At 45.7% G+C, this 25832-nt stretch overlaps 1 protein-coding gene across 1 annotated transcript in view; it reads right to left on the bottom strand.

Annotated features, from left to right (window-relative positions):
* Positions 1-11872: 11872 nt before the first annotated feature.
* Ednra (endothelin receptor type A) overlaps positions 11873-25832 on the bottom strand; it is a 63891-nt gene continuing 49931 nt past the window's right edge. Inside the window, exons 4-8 of the mRNA XM_028892882.2 lie at positions 23838-24036; positions 19434-19586; positions 15537-15670; positions 15058-15166; positions 11873-12484 (exon numbers count right to left, since the gene is read on the bottom strand). Coding sequence (XP_028748715.1) covers positions 12344-12484; positions 15058-15166; positions 15537-15670; positions 19434-19586; positions 23838-24036 — 736 coding nt within the window. The 3' untranslated portion in view covers positions 11873-12343. The remainder of the gene's footprint in view (positions 12485-15057; positions 15167-15536; positions 15671-19433; positions 19587-23837; positions 24037-25832) is intronic.

The raw sequence follows: 25832 nt of genomic DNA, 5'->3' as shown, positions 1-25832 counted from the left end.
AGCCTAGGTGCTCAGGCATGGAGAGAGGGTGAAGAATAGAAGACTTTGATACTTATGAAGCATTTAGAAGTGGGAAGGAATTAATGGAATGTGGCCTGTACCATCTGAAAAAAATGTACGCAGCGGTCAATGTCGATGCGCGCAGAGGTAGTAAGTGTGAGATAAGAAGTAGAAACTGTAAGGGAGACTCAGCGAGAATTCTCAGAAAGATCTGTGTGCGACTGAAAGGTCTGGTCTTGAGGAGCCGCGGTGCTCGGGTAGCGGGTGAATCGGCAGACTCCTCCGTGAGAGGGCAGGCATTGAGGGCGAGCAACTTCCACCTCAGTGCATCTGGAGGTTCGTGACGAACTTCTACAGGACACTCACTGAACAGACTACTTTGTGAAAGACCGCGTAGAGATCGGCAGACCTGGGTGAGACCTGGGGTATAGATCATCTATAGGTTGTGGAAAACTAGAGGTATATCCAGTGTGTACTGTGTACTGAGTTGTAGAGCGGAATTGGATGAGTGGGTATGATTCCATAATTGGCACTAAGTGGTTGTGGACGCGTAGCGGACCACCTTAGGCTCTGTCAATAGGGATCCTGTAAGCGAAGTCTTCTATTGTTATCTGGGTGATGTTTCAGAAATTGATGGTGTGCGGATCTTACGTTGGTGATGGATGGATAGGATGGGATCTTACGTTGGTGGAGTTGTGATGAGACTTAGAACGAGCGTGGGATTTAGATTGTGAGAGAGTAGGCGTCAGTCGTGTCCTCGGATCGGTTCGAGGTCTGCACTAGCAATGAGGAAAGACGCATATGAGACAGAGGTGGTGGGATAGCATAGTGTATGGCACTGAGAGAGCACATAGTTAAGATCACACGCAGGTTGAGTAAACCAGGAGTCGGCACGAAAGCGGAGCAGAGTAGATAGGAAGTAGATGACGGAGGACGGCTTCTAAGTCGAGCAGATTCGGAAGGGTTAAGCCATGTAGTTAGAGGCCCTTCCGTGTAGTAGACCTGAATTCAAAGGCCACCTTGGAAGCGTAGAGTGTGAGGCTGGATACTGGCGTGGAAGGTTTATGCTAATGCTAAGAGGCAATGTGTTTATCACATAAAGCACTGAGTAGAAGGCGAGCGAGGGCGAGGACAAGTCGAATCAAGTCTACGTGCCACAGTGATGGCGATCTGGAAACCATCTGCAATAGGCGCAAATGACAAGTATCATATCTTAAGGAGTATATATGATCAGGAGTGAAGAATGGGACTGTGAAGAAAGCAATCGTCACAGAAAATTCCATTCGTGTAATAGAGGCAGACATCGCTATGACTGTAATGTCAACAAGCAGACAAGGCATCTTGGGCAAGGTTGATCAGGGTGGGTAATAGATCAGATATGGAGCCACGCGGCCTTATTGGCGACTATGTGCGACAGTCGCTGTAGGTATCCATGCCGATATTGTGACATTGTTCTTGCCCGCGGAGCCAGACCAGCAAGGAGTCAAGAATTGCGGATGAAAAAGCCAAAACTAATTGCTTAAGAGTTAGATGCACATTGCATGAGGCGTGGTGGCATATACATCCGATATGATAATAGCGGAAGAACGTTGATCACCTTATGGAGTTGGGAGGTGTTGTCTATCCAGAAATAGTGCGGTCTGGGAGGATTACCAGGGATGATTTGACGTTCAAACTAGAGTCTGATTATATAGTCAGCGTGAGTATTTCATGCGACAAATGGGGTAATGCCCAGTGTGCTGCGCACCGGACTACTCCAACACTGTTGACGAGGAAGTTGTGACAAGTAGAGGGGTCGTTGGGTGACGAGGAGAGTCAAGGCCGTGTGCTGCATGGTACAGAGACCGGGCATACGGTCTAAAAGGGAGAGCTTTATAGAATCGAGAGAGTGCGCATGGGGAGTTAGTAGGGTGCATTTGGGCCGTCCCAATACCACATTTTCTATTAATGTGTGTTGATCCTAATGGTGCGTAAATGTGCAGTTATTCTTGTACGACTGGTGATGATGAGACGGGAGGTAACACCTGTCGGTGAGCGCTAGCGACACTGACTGGTACGAGAGGTTACAATAGACGTGGCGATGGGACAGAGCGAGTGTGGTTAGATAATGGAGCTGTTGAGATCCTGTCGCGCGCACTCGTCGGGAGCTAGTAGCAGAGACAATCCATCAATCAGGCATGATAAATGCGGTCTTTGTTTGGCAGAAATAGTGGGGAGGTAAATGATATGACGAAAGGAGACTTTAAGAATTCACGTGGAATTTCTACATGGCTCCGTTGGGGGAGGGAGGATGAGAGTAGAGCGTCGGGTGTGTGGCAACCATCAGATGCAACTAAGGTGGACGCACTGTGGAGTTCGCCGGGCAACTGGGACAGGGCAGAAGTAGTAGAACGTCGATTAAGTAACAACAGGCTCGGAAATGTGGATTCTTGATATAGGAGCAATGTCCCTGCGCGTCTCTCAGTGCCCCGCCAGTCTGTTGTGGTTGCCTGCGGCTTGTTCGATTGGCAGTGGAGCATGGGATCTATGCAAGGCGAGGAATGTTCGGGCAGGGTGACTCGTGATTGGGATCTTTTAGGGTTTAGGCGAGCCCTTGCCAGGCAGGAGTCGCGCGAGGTGTCTGATAGGGTTAGGCTACTGGTTAGTGGAGATACGGTATGGTGGCGCGGACGTGCGGGGTTTGGTCAGAGCTGTAGTCTGAGGCCAAGGTTGTCTGCTCATCTTATGTAACACGAGTGTCAGTAAGCAGAGCCTCATGGACGTTGACTTCGAATCGGATTGGAGGGTGTAGATGAGAGTCCAGAAATGAAAGAGAAAAAGAAGAAGAAAAGAAAGAAAAAAAAAGTTCCTTGAGTAGTGTGTGACGTGCTGCTGGATGCGAGATGGAACAGATAGTGCTGACACAGTTGAGAGTAGTAGTGTATAGGAGTGTAGTGGTAGACTAGTAGGGAGCTGGATGGCTCAAGAGTTCATACTTAGTCAGGTGCATAAAGGACGGCATCCGCTGGGGAATAGTAGCTTATCTGTAGAATAAGGCTAGAATGAGTATGGGTGAGTATGTGTCTTTGGATCACCAAGCACTTTGTGATGTTATGACGGATTAGTTACGTGCGGTTGCGGTCCGGTAGGTACGATGTAGACAGTTATGCGGCATACGTTAGGTCTTGCGGCAGAAGTGCGGTTGGAGCGTCAGCACGTATGCGAGATTATCCGTGTGTTGTGAAGGAATTACATAAGTATATTACCACATAAAACACCAGATTTGGCCGCTGGAGGTACGTGGGCGGCTACCCTGCAGTTGGTGGGGATTACAATTGGGAAGTGAGTGTAAGGGGTCAGGGAATTAACTTTGACTAGCCATCGTAGATCGGTGGTCGTGCTTGATGGGACTCGGTTCATGTCAAGGGTCGCAGTAGGCACTGAAGGTCCTTTGACCCACTCGCTGGGTCTTAGGATATGAAATAGTGATCCTATGGATAGTCAGCTAAGGCAGACTGTATGACATGTAGTGATCTGTGCCGACCTAAAGCCAGGGGGAATCTCCAGTTAGGTAAGACTGTCTGGTTGATGGAAGCGTTGTATGAGTACAGGATGTTTATTTGGAGACTATGTCTTGCAGGACGTGGGTCTTATGTCAGTAAAAACAGGAGGAAGGACAAGTAGTGGAGGATCAGGTGTGTTGTGGGTTGAGGAGGAAGGTACTGAGTCAGGAGGTGCCCATAAGCTAATTGAAAGTAGCTCACGGAAGAGCGCCACGCCTCGGATCGCAACACAATGGGCAGAAGGTGGGCGCGTGTCTAGTGAGGGGAAGGATTGGTAGATTAAGATAAAAGATCAGTCCATGGGACCGACCAGCTCTGAGCCGAGACGGTCTCTGATAGGGCCGGCGGACAGATTATACTATGTGCAGGCTGCCGACGATCATGCTTACCATGAGGCTCAGTGTTCTACTCGCTGTTGAGGACGGTCTAGGCGCCTACCTTGCCTGAGCGGAATGATGGGTTGTGCTATCCGGAGTCGCAGAGGAAGAGCATAGCACTCTTACAGTGTGGCTCAGCGTGCGGAGGGTTTAAGGATATCACTTGTTGGCAGTAACACATTCGTGTAGCAAACTGGAGCTTGTTATGCATTTTCTTCGTCGAAGTTGACTCGATAGGAGATACAACCAGTCACAGAGTGGGATGTATGCGCATAATCGACAGTGCGCGTTTATTATGTGTTTGTGCTGAGGTAATCATCATAGTTGAGGGTGCTGCGGTGACTTCGTACGAGCGAAGGTACCATGCTTCGTAATCGTGACGAGGCGCGGGATAATTTCTAGTTGTGCGTTTCATTGTGTCCAGTTGTGGCATCAGAGAAGGTGTCTGGCTGGCGATCTAGCACCCAGCGCAGTTCGAAGGGATTTTGGTAGAGCCGTTCATGTACCGGGAGGTCTCGGCGGAGCCAGTGCAGTGCGACTGGGGTGGGCATGAGATGTGGGAGGCGTGAACGCATGTCTGGGTGGGAACAGCCACCTTCTCACGATTTACGACAAGTGGTATCTACCAAAGGGTTCATGCTTTGGGTCTGATATTGGTTGCGATGATTCTAGACGATAGGCGCGGAGCCATGGCATCACGAAGGGTGATTCTGGTCTAGGCGTGTGCGACCATGGAGATACGCAGGTAGTTAGGCCAGGGCACCTGGTTGTTTCCTGAGGTGCCCATGGACAGCAGCGACTGTCTCTAAGATCCTTTTTGATCCCAGCTGTACATTAGTTCTTCCCACCCCCACCTCAGCCAGGGGTTGGTTCAGGCAAAGTAAGTGTTCATGCAAGTGGCTTGGCTGGTTATCTTTCCAATGTTCTAGTAATATTTTATCCTAAAAATGATTATTATTGCTGTTGTAATATGGGGGGTGGTGGTGGTGCACACGTATCATGGGTGTGTAGAGGTCAGAGGACAACTTTGAGGAGTTAGTACTCTCTATGTCTACAGGGACTCCTGAGACTGAACTTGAGTCATCAGGCTTGTGTGGCAAGTGTTTTGCCTGCTGAGCCCTTCCACTGGCCTGTGTTTTTAAACGGCAGATAAGTCCTCTTCTTGTCTTGGACAGGGACTTGTAGGAAGACATAAGTGAAGAAGCAGGCTCTGCTGGCTGTGGGCAGAGAAGAATCAGCTTTCTGGAGAGTGCCTGCTGTGCCCTCCTCTCCTCAGAGACCTTGATCCCTCAGTGGTCTTGTTTGGTCTCCACACCAGTCACAGTTCTCCTGTCTCAGGAATGCAGAGGATGTTCTCCCCATCTTCCTGGGATCAGCTGGTGTCCCATGCTGTCTGCACTTCCTCTCCCACACTGCTAACAAGCACGGTTCTCCTCTTGTTGATTTACAGCCTATTAAATGCTCCATCCACACTTGTGCCTACACACACACACACACACACACACACACACACACACACACACACACGCGTGCACACAGGTTTGTAGATTTTCCATCTTAGGACTTACTAGTTAAGCTTGAAGACAGCAGAGAGCTACAGTTGATTGAGAAGTGGCTGTATTCTGGGAAAAAATGCGTAAATGGAGTGAGTCAGGGCCGTCCCCTGGAGGGGCCTGGGCCAGTGACTTGGCTGACAATGGGATAGTGCACAGTCCGGGCAAGGTCATGACTCCCATCTGGGACAAATCTATCACACAACACTAAACACATAATTATATCTGCCGTCCCAGAATCATATTGAAATAAGCATTGATCATCGACCAGATAAGAGGACGGTAGTTTAGAACTAAAAGGGAAAAATCTTTGGAATTCTCTCTGTTGCTCCAGGGAGGTTCCATGACTCTTCTGATTCTATTTAGAGTTGGCATTGCTGCCCCTGGTTTAATTCCTCCCAGGAACAAACACATTTGATAGATTCTACTGAATCATCCCAATGCCAAAGCTCGGGAACGTTCTAGTCTGCTTCCTTACGGCAGACCAGCCTTGCAAAGGCAAGCGTCTTCAGTCCTTTATTATTTTCTGATTCTCAGAGTTGGGGCTTTTCTCAGTTTTACTATAGAAACAAAGAGCCACAGAGCACAGTGCTGACCAAATATAGACACCGGGTCATCTTTGATACTACTCGGAGAAAAAGTATGACAGAAACACTAGCAAAGGCAGGATTAATTAAAAACCACAGCAGAGTATTGAAATAGGAAGACCTCACTAACATTTCAGAACCAGTCAGTGCAAGTGCGGTGGATGTGTGTTCTGATCTAACTCTGCCTGTTTCACGGGTCGGGTAGAATCAATGGAGATGGCACAGTACTGGTTATTACCAACACAGGAACTCGGAATCACTAGCCTGGAAGCACCAGGAGCCTCGCAGGACATTCCCTCCACTCCAGGCCCAGGCCATCCTCTGAGTACTGTATGGGGACTAGCAGCACTGGCAAGGAGAGTGCAGGCAGCAGGTTACTCCAGATGCAGCTTAGCTTGGCTATTTGGACCCATGTCCACCTCGTTCATTATGTTAGTACTTTAAGATTCGTTGGTAGATTTATTTGTTTGTTTGTTTGTTATTTATATTTGCAGTGCTGGGTATGGATACTCAGTCCTCTCACATGGTAGGTAAGTACACTACTCCTGAACAAGACCTCCAGTCCCTGGGTACATTACCTTTCTGAATGGGAAGTAGTATTTACTGACTTAAAATAATACAATGTAGAGGTAACACTGCTGTTTCTTATTATGAAGCTAGACTTCCATCTTATTTCCACAGACTTGAGCAGGGCCTCATAACGTCTTCGCACATGTCAACAACCTGACACCAAAAGAATTCTGATTCTTAGCCCCTAGTTCCATTGTCTGCTGAGCCACACCACTAGACATTCCATTGCGTTTATTTATTTATTCATCTCATGGCATGTTTCTGGCAGTTAATATTATGTAATATGGTGGGTGTTTACTGTCTTAGAGTTACTCCTGCTGTGATGAAACACCATGATCAAAAGCAACTTGGGGAGGACAGGGTTTATTTGGCTTACACTTCCACGTCACAATCAATCCATCATCGAAGGCAGTCAGGACAGGAACTCAATCAGGGCAGGAACCTGGAGGCAGGAGCTGATGTAGAGGCCATGGAGGGAGCTGCTTACTGGTTTTGTCTTCTTGGATCGTTCATCCTGCTTTCTTATAGAACCCAGGACCACCAGCCCAGGGATGGCCCCACCCACAGTGGTTTGGATCCTCCCCCATCTATCACTGTTCTGTTGCTTACAACCTGATCTTATGGAAACATTTTCTCAATTCTAGTTCCCTCCTCCTAAAGGACTCTAGCTTGTGGAAGTTGACATGATACCAGCCTCACATCTGTATGGAGTGAAAAGATAAGCAAGGGGGGCCGAGGTTGGACTGGAAGAGAGGGAGGAAGAGAAGTGTGGTGTGATGGAGGAGCTTCACTCGGCACTTCTCCCGAATGACTGCCCTGGAGGGTGCGTGGCATTATACACCTGCTAAAACCCACGAGATGTGGCGTGAGCCCAGGATAAACTGTGGACGTGAGTAGTACAGTGCATCAGCATTGGTCATTCCCTGCACCAAGCGTGCTGCACAGATGCCCAAGTGTAAAGAATGGGAGAAACTGTGAGTGGAGACGGGAGGGAAGAGGGCACATAGGAGCAAGACAGTTGTGGTTTACTTTCCTTGTACACTTTAAACTGCTCTAAAACAAACAAATCAACCCAAAGTGCAAAAAGACGAATCAAGATAATTTAGGTGAGCTAGTCTTATAATGTGTTCTTCTAATCAATGGAAAACCGACTCTAACCAGAACAGGTCAAAAGGTAAATGCTGCAGGATGTCTTTCTGTATGCTGTGAATATGTGTGGCTCCCATTGGATAATAAGTAAAACTGTTTTGGCCTATGGCAAGAAAGCTTACAGCCAGGTGGGAAAACCAAGCAGAGACACATAGAGAAGAAGGGCAGAGTCGGGAGAGACGCCGGCCGCCACCCAAGGAGCAATAAGATGTCAGCAGACCGGTTACATCACAACCACGTGGCAACATAATAGATGAATAGGAATGGGTTAATTTAAGATGACAGAGGTAGCTAGCAAGAAGCTGAAGCCATAGGCCATACAGTTTGTAATTAACATAAGCCTCGGAGTGATTATTTTATAAGCATCTGTGGGACTGCGGGTGGGAGAGATCTGACGGACTGTGGGGCTGGGCGGAACCAAGAAACTTCCCCCTACAGGTGAACGAGCTGATGTGTTTCCACAAGCCATGGGAAGCACTAAGAAACCCCAGAACCTGTGACCAAAACACTCTTTCCCATCTTTGTGGCATGGATAGGTTGATTTTCTTCCTCATGCCCAAACCATGGGTACCAGCTCCAGTTCACAAGCTTTCAGCCTCAGCACAGTGAGACAGGCCTCTTTCTCACCCAGTGCTTTCTTAGGCCCCATTCTCCCGACCCGGACCCGGGCTAGCCTGACTTTACCCAGTCACGGTGTGGATGGGGTACAGTCCCTGAGCATGGGCACGCACAAGGCAGGAAACAGGTAGACAGGACGGACCCTACTACAGTTACATTGACCACAGATGACAGTGCCATCGATGACGTAGATGGCACAGGCCGGGGGGGAGAGGTGGGCAGAAAAGTGACCCAGTCGTGGGCGTGATCTACCGAGGGGGCTCTTGAACTATTGAGATGTTGGTGTAAAGTGTAAGAGAAAAGAGTGACTTCAAATGTTTGTCTTAACTAGCCCAAAGGTGGAGCTGTATCTAACTGAACAGAAGAATATTATGGTAGCATAGGTTGGGAGACATCTGGTTCATTCTGTATATATTATGATCTATTAGCCATCTAATTGGAGATGTCAATAGACAGTGGCTATGGATGTGTGTCTTCCTCTGGGCAGTCACATAGAATTGCTTACTGGCTCTTAATTCCTCTGGATTGCAAGCTCGATCAGATCTGGGACTTTGCCTGTTTCGTTCACTGCTGTACATCTAATACCTAGCAGAAATTTTATGAGAAAGATAAAGGAGGGATGAGTGAGTTAATTGTTCAGTACAGCAAAGCAGGGTAATGGGGACTGGACTACAGGACAAGCAGCTGTTCCAAAGTAAAACTGCTTGACTGGCAGTTACTAAGGAGAAATTTGAAAGACATTGTATAACAGACACTCCCTGGAAGATCTACTTAAAATGAAAGACATATCGGCACTGGTGGTAGTTCTCTGAGTTTGAGGCTAGCCTGGTCTACAGAATGAGTTCTAACAAAGTCAGGGCTATACAGAGAAATCTTGTCTCTGGGGGAAAAAAGATAAAAAGAGAGAGAAAGACACTCGCAGTGCTTCTGTAAACCTTTATTTTATGTTTAATGGGCTACCACCAATGTAGGCCCTTAGATTCTGGCTCATTTCTACAAAGTTATTTGTTGGAAATACAGTAAAGGTAGAAATTAGAACTGTCTGTATGAGTGAACCATCATTACCAGTCCATAAACAAAATGCACACAAAAGCCTGTGTATTCAGATCTATGATTTTCCGAATTTAAAAAATACATCCTATCTGTAAAAAAGCATTTTTAAAAAGACAATGGTCTAATAAACAAAACGGTGTGTATCTGTGTCTAATTAGAGGCATGTATAAGTGTGTGATACTCCAGTGGTGTAATGGGACTTGGCTACTAACACACAGAGGGCAGCATGTCTCAGCCCTGAAATTCAACCAGAATCTGATGCATTAACTGTAATAAAATATGACACAGAAGTTAACATAGCTGGTTTTCCACCAATAACCTGTCTGATGGTGTATGACAGAAACTCCAGGCAACTTGTCAGCTGCAACACAGTTGATGATTAGAACAAAGTAATACTTGGCTGGGGATGTAGCTCAGTGGTAGAGCGCTTGCCTAGCATAAGTAAGGTCATGGGCTTAATCCCCAGTGCAAGAAGTAAAAGAAAACACACACACACACACACACACACACACACACACACACACACACACACACAACAAAAAACAACCAAGGAAATAAAGAGAAAAGTATAATACTTCCAATATAAAACTCTTTGCTCCGGCATGGGCAGCGCTATGACCTTGAATATTGCTTTTTGAAATCATCCAACCTAACAAAATCCCCTACTCTTAGCTTATGACTCATCCCCTTGCATGATGCTGCCCGTAATCTGTAATGGTAACTGGGCCACAAATATGCAACACTTGAGATTCTCATGTGAAAAACTGAGCAAAGTGGCTTGGGTTGTATAATGAACAGTAAGCTAGAATCCACTCCCAGTATGTGCTTTGGCACAAACACAGGGTATTCTGAGATTATATTAAATCCATATGTACCATAACACACACACACACACACACACACACACACACACACACACACACACATACACACTCCATAGAGACTGTCACAGAAAATTTGGCTAAAAGAAATTTACAATTATTTATATATTTATATACACACAAAATAAAAGACATTTGTCATGCTCACAGTCTGTAAACACCCGGGAAAATGCCCAGTAGAGTTACTGTGGGCCCTTTGAAATGGTGACCACTGGGAACCTGGAGACAGGATGGAGATTTAGGTTCCTATCAGGGAGGAGCAGAGTTAAAGGTTCACGCAGGTATAACTACAGTCCACTCGACACAGTCAGCTCATTGGGCCGCGTTTGAAATGGTTTCCTGTCTGGAAAAAGGAATGAGCAGGAAAACCCTGCAGCCAGTCATCACTGTAAGAGAAACAGAGAGCACGAAAGGGACTACGTATATATATGTGCTACTATTATAGAACTTAAAGAAAATTTCAGGTCCTCAAAAAATATTCAGCATTTTCCTCTTAGGTATGCATCAGACATGGCACCCGGGAGTCTCAGGCATCCTTCAGTGACTCATTGAAGCCTTAGGACATGGTTTCACATTAAAAGATGGTTTATGAAAAATAGAACCATTGGATGTCAGTATTATTATTAATCACTATTATTGTGAGGCGGAATCCTTCTCCTCACTGCAGACAGTTTCCCACTCACAGTTATCCCACCGCAGCCTCCCATGTGTTAAGAGCATTAAGCATGTGGCATGTACCATCTCACCCAGCTCAAGTATTACTTTTTTAATTTAATTTAAAAATATGCTCAAGCCAGATGTGGTGGTGCAGTCCCTTAATCCCAGTCCTTGGGAGGCAGAAGCAGGTGGATCTCTGTTAGTTCAGGCTATCTTGGCTTACATAGCAAAACCTGTCTCAAAATTAAAAAAACAAGATCCAAATATGCTCTAATAAAAACATAGTTAAACAAAAAGGAAGGAAAGAAAGAAAATACAGATTCTTAGGAATTCCTTGGCTAGTAGCTGTTAAACTGCTCTGGCGGTTACCAGTCTGGCTGTATTTGTGGCAGTTCTAGAATTCATGTTTTACAAATAAAACTGTGATGCTCGTCTGATTCCTCCCCTCCTCCTCTTCTTAGTATATGTAAATAAGAACAATCATTTCTATGGTATCATGCAGTTATAAAATACTAACTCTGGATGACATTTCCAAAAGAGTACTTTAACCTCACAGTGTGTTTGGCTAAAGAATCTTGTCACACTCTCTAAACTCTTTTTATCTGTTTGTGTTTCTGAGACAGAATCTTGTATAGCCCAGGCTTTTCTGAACCATGCAGATGAGGCTAACCTCGAACTCCTGATCACCTTCGCCTCACTTCTTCAATTCTAGGATTATAGGCGTGTGCCAGTAAACCCAGCATAACCTCTAGATCAGTGGTTCTCAACCTTTGGGGGTTGAATGACCCTTTCAGAGGGGTCACCGAAGATCATCAGAAATATCAGATATTTACGTTATGATTCATAACAGTAGCAAAGTTACAGTTATGAAGTAGCAACAAAAATGATTTTATGGTTGAGGGTCACCACTACATGAAGATCTGTGTTAAAGGGTCACAGCGTTAGGAAGGTTGAGAACCCTTGCTGTAGAGTCCTGTGATGAGCATTCTCAGTGGCTATTCCACAGACCTGCATGAACGCTGGTCATGAGCTTGCAAACTCTGTGTTCATGCAAAACTTGCAGATATAGTGTGGTTTCCTTCAACAATCCCCTTTCTCCCTCAGCTGTCATAATTTTCAAGTGTTGGATATGACCTGCAAAATATGCAAATCATATAAAGTACTTAGGAAAGACCCACTGACTGTGGTTGGAAGGCACTCCACCACATGCTGTTGGGAAGGCAGGAGAGCTTTTCTTTTCTTGGGATGGGTTAGAGGACCAGGGGAGAGAATTTGGGAGGTTTGGGGGACCGCTGCTGTGTGACTATCTCCTCCACTAGGACTTGAAGACACAGTGATTGGTGTTTCTGCAGAGGGTTAGTTCATGCTGTCCTTGTGGCTGCTCCGTTCTGTGTTGTGGTTGTTCTGGTCATGGTTCTTCCACTGGACACTTGTTCCATTCATAGGGACCGAGGTCATGAGGCTTTTGGACTGGTGACAGCAGCAACAGAGGCATGACTGGGGTGGGAAAGAGAGAGTGTGTAAATGAGGCCGTCAGCCTGCCTCCCCATCCTAGCCACACATCAAAGCCTGGGGCCCATGAGGGAGGGGTCAATGCCTGTGGACAACCGAGGACAGCTGGAGCTTGTCAGGGCCAGGCAGAGATTAGGAGCAAGGGTCTCTTGCTTTTCATTGCAACTGTGTTCTTCATGGTCAAGAGGAGGGACGGCAGTGCTGGTTGGATAGGGGCTCTCCAGGGCATGAGGAGTGTATTCCTCATGTGGTGCCCGGCATCTATCAGTACCTCAGCTGACCTTCATGCCAGCCCCGGCTGTAGGCGCTGTTGATAGCTCTTTATGAAGAATGATCGTGGGGCCCGGGGACGTAAACTACAAGGCACGGCTCTCCAGATTGGATTCTTTCCCTTGGCCATTCCCTTAGGCATGTGTTTAAATTTCTGAGGATTTTTAAGAGGAAATTTTCCCTGCCCTATAATTAATATATAAATTAATCAGCAAGTGATATCAAATGCAGCATATGAAAATACACTAGTTAGGACCTGTATGTGAGCCAACCTAGTCCCAGCACTTTGTGATTTGTAACCTTTCCAAGGACACCTCAAAGTCACAGCACCTGAAGCTCCATTATCAACTCTCAGCTGCTTGTGCCATGGGCGATCTGTCTGTCTGTTTAGATCGTGGGTTCTGTGAGAGCAGTTACCATGTTTTCCCTCTCTATGTTAAACAATAGCACACTCACACTAGGTACTTAGTGTGTGTCTATCTATCTATCTATCTATCTATCTATCTATCTATCTATCTATTATCTATTTATCTATCTATTATCTATCTATCATCTATCTATCTATCTATCTATCTATCTATCTACATCTATCTATTTATCTATCTATCTATCTATCTCTATCTATCTATCTATCTATTTCTTTATCTATCTATTATCTATCTATCATCTATCTATCTATCTATCTATCTATCTATCTATCTATCTATCTATCATCTATCATCTCTGTGGTAGTTTGAATGTAATTGGCCCCATAATCCCATAGTCATAGGGAGTGGCACTATTAGGAGGTGTGGCTTTGTTGGAGTGGGTGTGGCTTTGTTGGAAGAAGTGTGTCACAGTGGGGGAGGGGGCTTTGAGGTTTCATATCCTCAGGATGCTGCCCAGTGAGTCAGTTGACTTCCTGTTGCCTGCAAGATGTAGGACGCTCGGCTCTTTCTCCAGCACCATGCCTGTCTGCATGCTGTCATGCTCCCCATCACGATGGACTGAACCTCTGAACTGTAAGTGAGCCACCACAATTAAATGTTTCCTTTATAAGAGTTGCCGTGGTCATTGTGTATCTTCACAGCAATAGAAACCTAATGAAGACACATATCTATCTATCTATCTATCTATCCATCAATCCATCCATCCATCCACCCACCCACCCACCTACCTATCCATCCATCAGTCATCCACACTAAGTTGTACTTACTGGATGATGATTTAGCTCATCTATTTTTCAGGTGAGGTGACTGAGGGAGCTGGAGGGGACGCCATTACAAGTGAATGAGACCATTAGCAAACGCTGAGCTGTGCTGCCAGCCAAGGTTGGCTGCTTCTTCCAGCGCCTGTACCCTGACCTCTGCTCTGTTCTGTATAATACGTACTCTGACCTAAAGTTAGCCATCTTAGTCCAAGGTAACAGAACCAGTAAACACTAGGGCTACGCTACAGACATTCCAGAACTGGAAAGTGACACACCAATGATGTGCCTGCAGCTCCTAAAGATGTTGTTGGCTTGTCTGGAAGGAGATTTGAAACAAGAAAGCTGACGATGAGTGAAATCACAGTAGTGCAGATGTCCAGAGTAATAAGTATTTACTTTTCTTGAAGAGGCTATTATTTATTCTTTTTAAGATTTATTTTTATTTTATGTGTATGAGTGTTTGCCTGCATGAGCACCATGTGTGTGCTTGGTGTCCAAGGAGGCCAGAGGAGGGCACTGGATGCCCTGAAACTTGAGTTACAGATGGCTCTAAGCCACCATGTGGTTGCTGGGGGCAGAACCTGGGGCCTTCACAAGAGCAGTGAATGCCCTTAACTGCTGGACCACCTCTCCAACTCAGAAAGGTTGTTATTAAATGCACCATTTAATTGCTTTTAGTGAGAGCTTTCTCAGCCTCAGAGACTATGTCTGCCTAAGACCAATTAAAGTCTAAGACAATGAAAGGTGTGAATTGGCTTTCTGTATTGTAAATGTGTGTGCTTATATTTGAGCATTCCTTTTGAAGAGAGACTCTGAACTGGCATGCAAGCAGGCCAGTCCTTTTGGCTTTACCCTGTGAACATGTCATCTGAATATATACTGATCTTCTGCTCTCTTGACAGTCGGACCCTCTTTCTAGGTAACAGGAAGTGATTTTCACTTCTCCAATGAAGAGGGACATGCCCGATCAAAGCGGGAGTAAACGGAATTGGCTATGCCAGTTGGGTACGGAGTACACTGATCTGGCAGCCCTTGGGAGAGAGAGAGAGAGAGAGAGAGAGAGAGAGAGAGAGAGAGAGAGCTTGCAAGACAGTCTTACCTGGAAACAATTTTTGAATTTTTTGCTCACAAAATATAGAGCTATTGGATTTATGCAAGAATTCATGGTTGCCAAGTTGATACCGATGTAATCCATGAGCAACAAGAAACTAGAGCAAAAGAAAACAGTGTCATTAAAAAACCCTGCTTTAAAATAATCTGCTAAACAGCATTTATTCCCCACACCAGCATTTCTGCTGCCTCAAAGCCATATCTCACGGGTGGTGGGTAGAATTATGTAGGAAGTACTGCAGGGCCAATGCCTTGGTTAACAGAAATCCCCGAGCACAGCTTCAGGAAGGTAGCGGCAAGATTATAGACAGGACCCGCACAAATTCTGGGACCAGTTATGGGTTGTGTCAGCTAAAAACATATAATTAAGTTTGCAATTTTAAATTTCAGAGCTGGTAAGAGTGTAAACATCCTATAAATGTGAAAGGCTGGGAAACTCTGTTTCCTGCGTGGCACCTGGAATCATACCTGAGCAGTTCACATCGGTTCTTATCCATCTCATCATACACAGTCTTCTTCAAAATGCGGCTTAAGTGAAGAGGGAACCAGCAGAGGGCAAAGATGACGACCAGACAGAACACGGTCTTCGCCACTTCTCGACGCTAAGGGGAAGCGCACGCAGACAAGGTAAAGGTCAGTGCTGTTGCATGGCAGAAATAGCGACATACTAGACGGGAGGAGACACCAGAGAAGAGTCAGGAGAATGGCCCTCACACAACGTCTGTTTCTTAAGACCTAGAGTGCAACTGTCTTGTGGAGGAGTTGTTAACCATGCCTTTGTGTAGTGGGTAGCCATTCCAGCTTGGTTCTGGAAGTTCCAACCCCCATTGAGACTCTGGCAACTGTCACGCCTACAAGGCGGGGCGAGGGGAGGCGCCTGGGGACCCAGAGCTGGATGGGCCAGCGCTCGCTCTGGGCGCTCTCTCGGTGCCGGAACGCTGACCGTGGAGACTGACTGTGCAGAGCTCCAGAGAACACCGCTGGACTGCGTTACACCTTCCCCAGACTCTGCGACCTACCCATTACTTAATTTGTGAGTTACGCCATTAAATAAATATCCTTTTAACTACGTGGAGTGGCCAAAATAATTTCTCCAATACCTTTGGGCAGCTGCCAGGCTCGAGAGGTCTATGCCAGGAGGAAGGCAGGAACTGGCCGGAGTCAACACCATGGCTGAATGTAAGCATGATGGCATGTGTGCTTGTGAGTCTAAGCATGGGAGCATGTGTGCTTGTGAGTCTAAGCATGGGAGCATGTGTGTTTGTGAGTCTAAGCATGATAGCATGTGTGTTTGTGAGTCTAAGCATGATGGCATGTGTGTTTGTGAGTCTAAGCATGATGGCATGTGTGTTTGTGAGTCTAAGCATGATAGCATGTGTGTTTGTGAGTCTAAGCATGATGCATGTGTGTTTGTGAGTCTAAGCATGATGGCATGTGTGTTTGTGAGTCTAAGCATGATGCATGTGTGTTTGTGAGTCTAAGCATGATGCATGTGTGTTTGTGAGTCTAAGCACGGGAGCATGTGTGTTTGTGAGTCTAAGCATGATGGCATGTGTGTTTGTGAGTCTAAGCATGGGAGCATGTGTGTTTGTGAGTCTAAGCACGGGAGCATGTGTGTTTGTTGAGGCATGTGTGTTTTGGAGGAGAGCGATGGTAGCAGGCGGATACTTAGGGGCTAGTTGAAAGCTGGGTATCAGGCAATTGGCCTCGTGACGGAATGACAGCCAAGGCGACTGGACACAGCAGGAAAATGGACAAGTACAGAGACAGCAACCCATTTCCACTCGTGTCTGATTTTGAAGCTGCCTTGGGAAATGCTTTGCTTTGTTTACTTATTCTGTTTGAGACAGGGCTCGCTTTGTTGCCCATGCTGGTTGTGAATTCCTGGGCCCAAGAGATCCTTTTGCCTTGCCTCTCTTGTGTTTAGATTATAGGCATGTACTACTATGCCTGGGTTGAAATTTGCTTTTAATTTCAAAATTCTTTTTTAATGACATATAGTTTCCAAAGACCTGCTGTTTGCAAACAGGAGCTTACAGGGAGGGGCACCGCAGTGATGGTTAGAAGCACTGGGCACGCTCTCCAGGGACCGACTCCAGCTGAAGCTCTACAGTCTCCGAGTCTGCTCGTGGTCTGAGCAGCCACAGGTTGGGAATCATCTCTACCCTTCATTTGTGTCCACACCCTGAGGCACCCCACACACATTTAGAAGCAGAACTAGGGACATAAAAATGCAACCTGTCTGTAACTGGGCCAATCAACCTCAAACAAAGCTGACTGCAAACAGTCTGGAAATTGATTCTGGAAAATAATGCTGGCTCAAACTGAGGCATCTAACATTAAGTTCAGGGAGCCTAGAGTAAGCATACCCGGCTGAGCCCGTCACAGAGACCACTGTCCCAAATTGCTGCTGCAGGCCAAAGAATTGGAGCCTTAATACCCCACAGTCACGACACCAGCTGGGCTGTGGTTCCAGAGAGCTGTCTGGAGGAGGGGCATAGAGCATTCCCATTTGCAGGGCTGGGGGCTTTGTAAAGCTGTTTTTGTTGTTGTTTGTTTTGTGTTTTTGTTTGTTTGTGAGACAATGTTTCATTCACTATTTATCCTTGGCTGGCCTGGGGCTCACTGTGTTGACCAGGATGGGCTTGAACTCAGAGATCCACCTGCCTCAGCCACCTTACTGCTCGATTAAAGAAGTGCACCACCACACCTGGCCTTAAAGGGTTAATTTTGCACCTGAAGTATCTGCAACATCCAAGCCTGAACAAAGCCAGGCTAGTTTCTCAGGGGAACGTGGCTGTCAGTCAAAGGTAATGGCTCCCATCTGTGTGACACAGACTTCAGAGAGCACACATGTGCACATCCTTTCCTGAGATTCTCATAACAGCACCGATTCTCGTATTGTTACGGCTGAAGCTCAGGAAATGAGCAGTGGTTGAAAGGGTGCTGATGTGTGCTCGTGTGTGATAACTACATGGCCAGCTTTAGGGACTCCAGCAACAGCCTCTGCTGCCTCTCGTTGTGACTGAGTGCTCGTATATATTCTCTCACTGCTACCAAGAACCTACTCCGCTCCTACTTAACTCTGTGAGTCAACGTCAATTAATTATTTGCTGAGTGTCTACTAGGAACTGGACACTAATTAGGTACCTTACATGCCTTTGGCAACCTACAAATATATTATTACATACTTATGAGAAACCAGAAGCGTAGAGACACGGAGTAATCTACCCAAGGTCACGTGACTAGGAAGTTTAAGAGTCAAGTTTTGCCTTCTAAAGTCTCAAAGTACACATAACTGTTCTTGCGAGCTGCTGCCTGGAAGACACGTTAGCTCTCACTGGCATGTTCAAATTCCTTCTAAAATTTTGGGTCCTCCAAGATTTCACCTCTTTTCCCGTGTTCAGTCAAATTTCCTATCATTTATTTGAGGTACTGATCTGATCAAACTCATTTCCATTTTACTCCTCCTGATTGCCTGGTGTCCATCCCACGTTTTCCCAGGGCTTTTGTCCTCTGCTTTCCCACCAAATGACATTTATCCTCACTGTCCCCAAACCACAGACAATTCTCCATAGTTCCACTTCGTACATGCCCTGGTTTTGTACTGTATGGCTGCTTGCATTGCACTTCGCCATCCTATTTTCTAATTGCTTGTATTTGCATTTTATTCCACAACGACACTGCAAAGCCCACGAGGGGAGATGGCCACGTGCATCTTTCTGTCTCGGAGTAGCCACGGCCCGCTTCAGTGCATCCACGCACACGTGGCAAAATAATCACCAGTTAACTCTCTTTAAGCCCAGCCTCGCAGGCCATCTGGTTCACAGGCAGGATTCCTACTTCCCAAAAGGAATTCCTAAGGCTATATAAAGAGAGCAGCTATGAGAGAACGTTTTTATTTTTAGAAAATCAGCATAAATCTGTTACATACGACGTGGTCATGTACCACTTAAGGACAGAGATATGTTCTGAAAAATGTGTAGCTAGGCAATTTCAACACTGTGCAAACACCACAGAGTGTACTAACACATTGCTGGATGGTATTATCTACCTCACAGTAGGCTGTGTGGTCCAGCTTGTTGCTCCTAGACTATACATCTGTACAACATATTACTGTACTGGACAGCGTAGGCAACTGTGATACAGTGGTGTTTGCCTATCTCAACATGTCTTAGCATGGAAAAGACACTGCAAACAATGCTAGGCGGTGAAGTTTTCCATTCTGTTTTTAAACTTACGGGGCCACTGCCATCTGTACAGCTGCAGCTGACTGCGATGCTTTTATAAGTAATTACCTGCACTCTCAGGCTTGCTGATTTCAAAACAGCCCCGGCCAAGTTCTCGGGCACTGTGGAGATTTACCTGTTTGAGGTGTTCACTGAGGGCAATCCGCAAGCTGCCGTTCCTCCTGTTCAGCATCTCACAGGTCATGAGGGTGTAGAAGATGGCTGTGCACACCAAGGGCATGCAGAAGTAGAACCCGAACAACCACCAGTCCTTCACACCCTGGTAAAACTGTCCAGTGAGGAAAAGGGAAGATTCACACCTGGTAAAACTGTCCAGTGAGGAAAAGGGAAGATTCACACCCTGGTAAAACTGTCCAGTGAGGAAAAGGGAAGATTCACACCCTGGTAAAACTGTCCAGTGAGGAAAAGGGAAGATTCACACCCTGGTAAAACTGTCCAGTGAGGAAAAGGGAAGATTCACACCCTGGTAAAACTGCTCAGTGAGGAAAGGTGAAGATGGGCGCTGGAGCATGAGCGGACAGTCTCTGTGCTTGTAGATGCGTCCGTCGTATATACCCTCTTGACAGCAGTGGAGACCCTGCATTGTGCTCAGTATTTATTTTTAATTTTATTTTTCAGCATGGGATCCTGCCTTGCCAGGGCTTGGCACACACTAGGCAAGTGCTGTACTCTAGGCTATGACATGTGAAAAAAATGTGCATTAAAATTATCTAATTAACCCTACAAGGATACTTCTGAGAACTTCACGCTGATTTCTATTACACAATGGAGGAGCTCTAACCAGTACAAAGAGTCTCCTCTTGAAGTTCATAAAATGGAATTTGAGACATTTTCATCTTTGTTTATTGATGAGCCTCAACATTTTGATAAGAGCAGCCGACTCTTGGACTGTGTGGTTAAAGTGTCTAATGTGAGGACGGTGAAGGTTATCAGTGCATGGCTTATCTGCAGCTGCGGTTAGAGGGACTTAACCCTTTGCCTGGTGTGTGACCCCAGAGTCAGCCAGCTCAGCCATCAACAACTCCTCTCTCTCTCTCTCTCTCTCTCTCTCTCTCTCTCTCTCTCTCTCTCTCTCTCTCCTTGCCACCTGGAAACTACTGAGTGGGGACATTCTAGCTACAGGCTGACTTGGCACTCTCTCTCTGTGGACAAGGATTTACACAAATACAGGTTGTTCAGTCTTCTGTCTTCTTTTAAAGTTTTATTTTTGTTTATTTTATGTGCATTGATGTTTTGCCTGCATGTACGTGTGAGGATGCCAGATCCCCTGGAACTGGAGTTACACACAGTTGTGAGCCACCATGTGGGTGCTGAGAATTGAACCCAAGTCCTCTGGAAGAGCAGTCAGTGCTCTTAACTGCTGAGCCATCTCTCCACCACCCAGTTTTCTATCTTTTTAAAGGAAGATAAAAATGGCAACGATACTCAGATGCTTTACTGAATTGACCTTGAACTTGGGAAGGCATGCTTTGTACTTCCTTATGCTTTTTCTGCAGACCATTTATTTACTGCTGGTCACGTATCCTCTTGTGATAGCTCTGTCAGTTCACACAGATATGATCGCCCTGGTCCTTGAACACTGAACTTTCTGTACATGGAAAGGAGCCCTTCATGGTTGGTTGCAGAAGACCAAGTCCAGGCAAGGTTTCTTCACTGTCAAATGCCACAGACCCCCTTGGAAATCTGGTGAATGTGAGAATTCCTTCTGAAAACATCTCTCATCTCTCTCTCTCTCTCTCTCTCTCTCTCTCTCTCTCTCCTTGATGTGAGCATGTGCATGTGTGTAGGACAGAATATCCTTAGGTACCATTCTTCAGGAGCCATCCACCTTGTTGTTTGAGACAGAGTTTCCCACTGGGACCTAGGGCTGGCCAATTTGGCTAGGTTATCTGGCTAAAGCCTGTGGACTTGCAGGCCTTTGCCTTCCCAGCACTGGGTTTACAAGCCTGTGCCACCATGCCCAGCTTTTTACATTGATAACATCCCCAGACATCAACATTATATTTTAATAAGCACAAAGTTAAATGTAATGTGCTCACAGTGAAAACCAATTACATTGAAATGGAGCTATCAAAATACTGAAAATAAAATTCTGATAACGATATGCATTTATCAACAAATTATATAGTATATGTGTCTGGTTAAATAATATAATGGCTCCCAAAACTACTAAGCATTGAGCATTAATACTAGCAATGAGTATTAATATTTCAAGATTGTGCACATATGTTTCTCTCTCTAAAAAATCATGGTACCCTTAAACATTACAGTGATTTATTATCTACATTTTTGTTTTATTTTATTTTTTGACAGGGTTTCTCTGTGTAGCTTTTGCCGTCCTGGAACTCACTCTGTAGACCAGGTTGACCTCGAACTCACAGAGATCCTCCTGCCTCTGCCTCCTGAGTGCTGGGGTTAAAGGCGTGCGAAACTACCGCCCGGCTATCATCTACATTTGAAGTCAGAGGAAATGACAGATTTCAGGAGAAATTTAGTGAAAACAAACACATTTTCTTTCCCATCCAATCTCCTAGACCCCTGGATTCTATCCCAGATTAAGTGCAGACTCCCAACGGAGTTCGTTTCTTCAGACCGTTAAACAACCTCCCCTAGTCCATCCCAATGCAAAAAGACCACTGTTGGGAACTTAAAAAATTCTGGACTCTGTCCTTGCTTGGAAGTACAGGACAAACATCCTTTGAAGCCCTCCCCACCCCTCCACTCCCCACCCCTCCACTCCCCCCACACCACCTCTGTAGCCCCTTCCCACAGAACTGCAGGCTGAGTGGGTGTGGTCTGAAGGGGACCCAGGACAGAGCTGGATGGATGGATGGAGTACCCACCCCTGCATGACAGAGGAACACTGGGAAAGGAGTTACAGTTTTGTTTTTGAACTGATGTCATCAGCTAGATATTGGAAAGGGCTTCGGGACAGTCTAGAGCAGAGCAAAGTGGAAGAGTGGGCTGTGAAAGAAGATGGGGTTATTAGAAAAAAACGTGGACTCCAGACTCGGAATGAACTCTGAAATCTCACAAGATTGACTTATCCCCTTGGTTGTGACCCGCGGCCACCATCTTGATGGTACCTGCTTCCTTTAGTCCATTTCCGGGGACAAAAGTGCCTTCTTATGGGACCTTCTCTCCTCTAGTGCCTGTCTTTGGAAAGTCTAGAGTGCTCATCTGCCCTTCCCAATTCCAAACCCTAAACATGGGCTAGTCCATCCCAGGGTCTTGCTTTTCATTGTGTAAACTGACCTAGTGAAAAAGGCAGTAAGAAAAAACCTTCAGTTTTGAGGTTGCCAGTTTTCATGAGTTCTTTTAATTTTAAAACAAAAATTTCCAAGCAGAATAACCGATCAACCACAAAACCATGAATTGGGTGAATTTCCCACTTCAGGAAAGCACAGTTTGAGCTGTCTGTGACGCCGGTGATGCCAGCAGGTGACCTGCCATCAAAGCACTTAATTTTACTGGCTTAGGGGACATGGGTGACCTGTTGGTTCTGTCCTGTCCACCTGGAACTGGTTTTGCAAAGGGAATATGCATTCTGAAACACGTTTCACAGTGCGCTCAGACACCTGCTTAAGCCTTTCAGAACAATGCTGATGTGCTCAGGGATGCCGGGCCTAGAGTCCCTATCAATATAAGCCCAGGTAAGCATGGCAGCCTATTTACAATGAGTAAGCCCAACCTCTAGGAATCTGGGTGTCTAACTTTTTTTTTTTGCTAAATTTGCTTAGAGGTCAGAACCTACAGTTTTGTGTATGTTACAATGATTCCCCACAGGGCACACGTTCAGCTCATTTTGCTGGAGAAATGTTTTATGAAATATTTTTTAGGGTAGATAAGATTAGTGTTCAGAAAGCTAACTGAGCAAACCGCGTTTCCTCAGGTAACATGTGCATGTCTGTCAGATGCAATGTCTTCTCTGTATCTTTTAATCGTAAAGACAGATTACATTCTGTACTTACAGAGGTAGTCTCAGTAAATTGCTTTGGACTTCCTTGTACAGAAAACAGTTTTGTCTACAGTTGCACAATAAGTAGAGAGTAGGAGATGACACAGTTGCTCTATTTAAGAAGCTGCACACAGGCCCGTGTCACCTTCCCGGCAGCTGGAACATCTGCACTGCCGGAGGCACAGCAGCCTTGTGGAGATACCAGCAAGCCTCCAGACAGTGAAGTACAGTGCCTCTCTCCCCGCTAATTCAGTTAGAGCTTTAGCACGTCTTTGAGTTAAAATGCTGACTTTTTGCCGGGCGGTGGTGGCCCACGCCTTTAATCCCAGCACTCCGGAGGCAGAGCCAGGCCGATCTCTGTGAGTTCAAGGCCAACCTCGGCTCCAAAGCGAGTTCCAGGAAAGGCGCAAAGCTACACAGAGAAACCCTGTCTCGAAAAAACAAAAACAAAACAAAACAAAAAAACCCCAAAAAAACAACAACAACAACAAAAACAACCAACCAACCAACCAACCAAACAAACAAACAAAAAAAACAAGCTGACTTTGATGTGGTCAATACCTCCATGAACTTGGTCGTGGCGTTGAGCATGCAGGTTCTGTGCTGCTCACCCCTGTATTCGAAGGGTACCATGACGAAGCCGATCGCTTCTGGGACGGCCAGGATAAAGGAGAGGATCCAGATGGAGACAATTTCAATGGCGGTAATCAAGGGGATCCCAATTCCTTGAACACGACTCCATGAGGCCACAGCTCTATACCTGAATAGGAGGAGGGGAAGAAGGAGAAAGGGGAAGAGGAAGAAGGGTGGAAAATCAAGTTAGTATATTTTGAACTAGTTTCAACTGGAAAGTGCCTCCCCTTGGCAGAAGAATACCATTGGCTTTCGAGGAATTTTCTTTGAGCCTTGATGTAAAATAAAACGAAAGAAAAACAGTTTGCCCATTTGGAAACAGATGGCCTGGTACGCCTGGATCTAAAATCTATGAAGAACTAAGATTTATGAGTGCTATAAAACTGTCATCCAGCCGGTTGTTGTGGCGCGCACCGGTAGGATTTGCTGAAGGAGGCAGAGGCAGGAGGATCTTGAGTTCGAGGCCAGCCTGGACTACACATTTAAAAAAAAAAAACAAAAAAAAAAAAAAACTGTCATCCAGATATGACGTGGTAACCAACATGGAGCAGCTATGGAGTCCTGCATAAGGTCTCCACAGGACTGGGCCCTTCGACCGTCCATCATGGTGGGGGCGGTACCCATGAGGCCTTCACAGAACTGGGCCCTTCGACCGTCCATCATGGTGGGGGCGGTACCCATGAGGCCTTCACAGAACTGGGCCCTTCGACCGTCCATCATGGTGGGGGCGGTACCCATGAGGCCTTCACAGAACTGGGCCCTTCAACCGTCCATCATGGTGGGGGCGGTACCCATGAGGCTCACACCTTCTTGAGTAGTTATCACTGGCAGTCAATGGTAGTAGAGCGAGGCAGTGTCTTTTTCTTTGGTAGTGTAGCCACTGCTAAGTTGTTCATGTTCCAGTAAAACAAACATCTACCCAAGCTCATAAGTAACCTAATTAAACTGAGGGGCAGGTAGGAGGTAGGACTCGTCGGGAAGAAGGGGTTCAGAGGGAAAGGGAGGAGACGAGAGGGTAATGGAGCTTGAATCTAATCATAATACATTGTATATATGCATGAAATTGTCAATAAACTGGTAAGTAAATAAATAATGGCAAAAGTAAAAAGAAAACCTTAGCATACTTAGAAAGTGGCACCAGCAGGTGGGTGTGTCTGTGTGCTTAAAGCTGGGGGCAAGGAGGAGATGAACAGGGTAGCGAAACCTGCTAGGATTTTCCATAGCAATATGTATTCATAATATATATATATACACACACACAATCATATATATATATATGATTATATATAATCATAATACATATTCCAGACAGTTCCAGGCTATCCTGGAATTTGCTCTGTAGACCAGGTTGGCCTTGAACTCACAGAGATATGCTTGCATCAGCCTTCTGAGTTCTGGGATCAAAGACATGGGCCACCACTCTTGGCTTCTCTTTATTAACAAAACTTGAAACATTACTAATGAAGTGTATGAACCTTGAGTGAATCAGGACCACCCATATTCCATAGTTAATTCCCTTCCTTTACCTTCAAGATATTGTTAGAGTAGGCTTTACTAGGCAACAGGTTCAACAAATACCATTTCTGTAAGTTTTGAAGGATTGTTAACTATTTCCCATTATAGTCCCATGCCAGAGAATATGAAACAATTACAGTTACAAATATCTTCATTCCTGACCTTCAGATTAACAACCTAACAGAAAAGAATAGTTCCTACAGATGACAGGGCATAAGTGCAAATGAATAATAAATATAAGTAACCCCCTGACATTAAGAAATCATGCTTACTTACTTTAGTTTTTACTTCAATATTTTTGGTGTATGTATGATTGAGACAGTGTCTCACATAGCCCAGGTTGGCCTAGAATCCACAATGTTTCCTAGGATGACCTCAAGCTTCTGACCCTCTGGCCCCTACTTCCCA

Source organism: Peromyscus leucopus, chromosome 5 (genome assembly GCF_004664715.2).
Source record: "Peromyscus leucopus breed LL Stock chromosome 5, UCI_PerLeu_2.1, whole genome shotgun sequence".
In the NCBI taxonomy this organism is placed as follows: Eukaryota; Metazoa; Chordata; class Mammalia; order Rodentia; family Cricetidae; genus Peromyscus; species Peromyscus leucopus.
The sequence above is the reverse complement of the archived record's forward strand: the minus strand, read 5'-3'. Positions and strand labels throughout refer to the sequence as shown.